Genomic DNA, 1,298 nt, shown 5'->3' on the forward strand with positions numbered 1-1,298 from the left:
CCGTGTCGAGTCAAACGACATTTTTGGGGGATTCGTATCGGGTCAAATAGTAGAGGTCTTATTTATTAGTAAGATTACTCTTGTTTATTACTAATCATTCTAACTGTTTTATGCAGAACAAAATAGAGCAAAACGACAAGTAAAATCTTGAACATTCACTTCATATTTCCTTCAATTAGTTAATCTGTGCATCTCGTTCTTTCTGTTTGAATACTTTTAATGATTGCTGAATCAACTGAAATATACAAAATATTATGAAACCGATATCTGGCACGTCAATTGTCAATCAACAGCACTTCAATTCTGCTCTTACGTTCAAGTCACTCAGACCATCACTATCTTTCCTGATCTTCCTTGTCGCTCGACTTGTAAAGCCCGTGGCGGGTTCGACTGAGTTATTTGGCTCATCTTCACTCATTTCTCGTGCAATTTGGCCGTTTAATGAGGCGGGTGAAAGGCATGAGCATCATTTTGTGGAATATGCAATCATTTTGATCCTCGTCAGCATGTCTGGCGTTACGTCCGGACTGACTCTTGGTGCGAATTGGCATTTTTTTATTTACTTTCTGTGTTTCTGACAGGGACCAGGTCTGATGGCGCTTGACGAAACACAGCTTTATGTGCTGTCCCGAAGCGGAACATTGAAGCAGCGGTATGTCGAGTAAAGCGACACGGGTGTACGATCTGACGATTTCTAGGCAATACGCGCAGAAAATCATTCCGATTCGAAGTAATGGTCACTTATTATTAACAAGTAAGTTTCGCTTCTCGTCAACGGACACCGACTCACGCACTAGCTTTACTTGTTGCCAGTGTCATCACCAACGAAACGCTTCCAAGTAAGTAATTTTCTCCGCTCTGTCGCACAAGCTGACACGCGTCTCCAGTCGTGACCGAGCACGTAATCGGCAGCGGCGCACAGGCAGTCATAATCTCGACCCTGCTCATCGTCGTGTTTTCCGAAATCATACCCCAAGCCGTGTGTGCCAAACACAGTCTCGCCATTGGCGCGTTTATGGCGTGGCCGGTCCGCATTCTAATCTGGATTTTTTTCTGCGTGTGCTGGCCAATTTCAAAAACACTGGACGCGATCCTCGGCGCGCACCACGGCACAATCTACCGGGCCGCAGAACTCAAAGAACTGATCCAGTACCACAGCAAGGACTACAGACACGGCGGCGATTTGAAACGAGAGGCGGTCAAAGTCATGCGAGGCGCGTTGGAAATGCAAAACAAAGACGTCCGCAGCGCAATGACGAGAATACACGACGTCTTCATGCTCGACATCAACGCCATTC

At 45.9% G+C, this 1,298-nt stretch overlaps 1 protein-coding gene across 1 annotated transcript; it reads left to right on the forward strand.

Moving 5' to 3' along the window:
* On the forward strand, positions 1 to 1,298 carry V1512DRAFT_159840 (uncharacterized protein; the record flags this gene model as incomplete). Its single annotated transcript, XM_066913061.1, has 5 exons — positions 1 to 537; positions 589 to 652; positions 699 to 754; positions 798 to 839; positions 888 to 1,298. Coding segments are annotated over exons 1-5 (856 nt in total), but the record flags the coding sequence as incomplete, so codon positions are not given.

This window comes from Lipomyces arxii (assembly GCF_038497795.1).
Source record: "Lipomyces arxii strain Phaff 12-163 unplaced genomic scaffold V1512scaffold_79, whole genome shotgun sequence".
Classification (NCBI taxonomy): domain Eukaryota; kingdom Fungi; phylum Ascomycota; class Lipomycetes; order Lipomycetales; family Lipomycetaceae; genus Lipomyces; species Lipomyces arxii.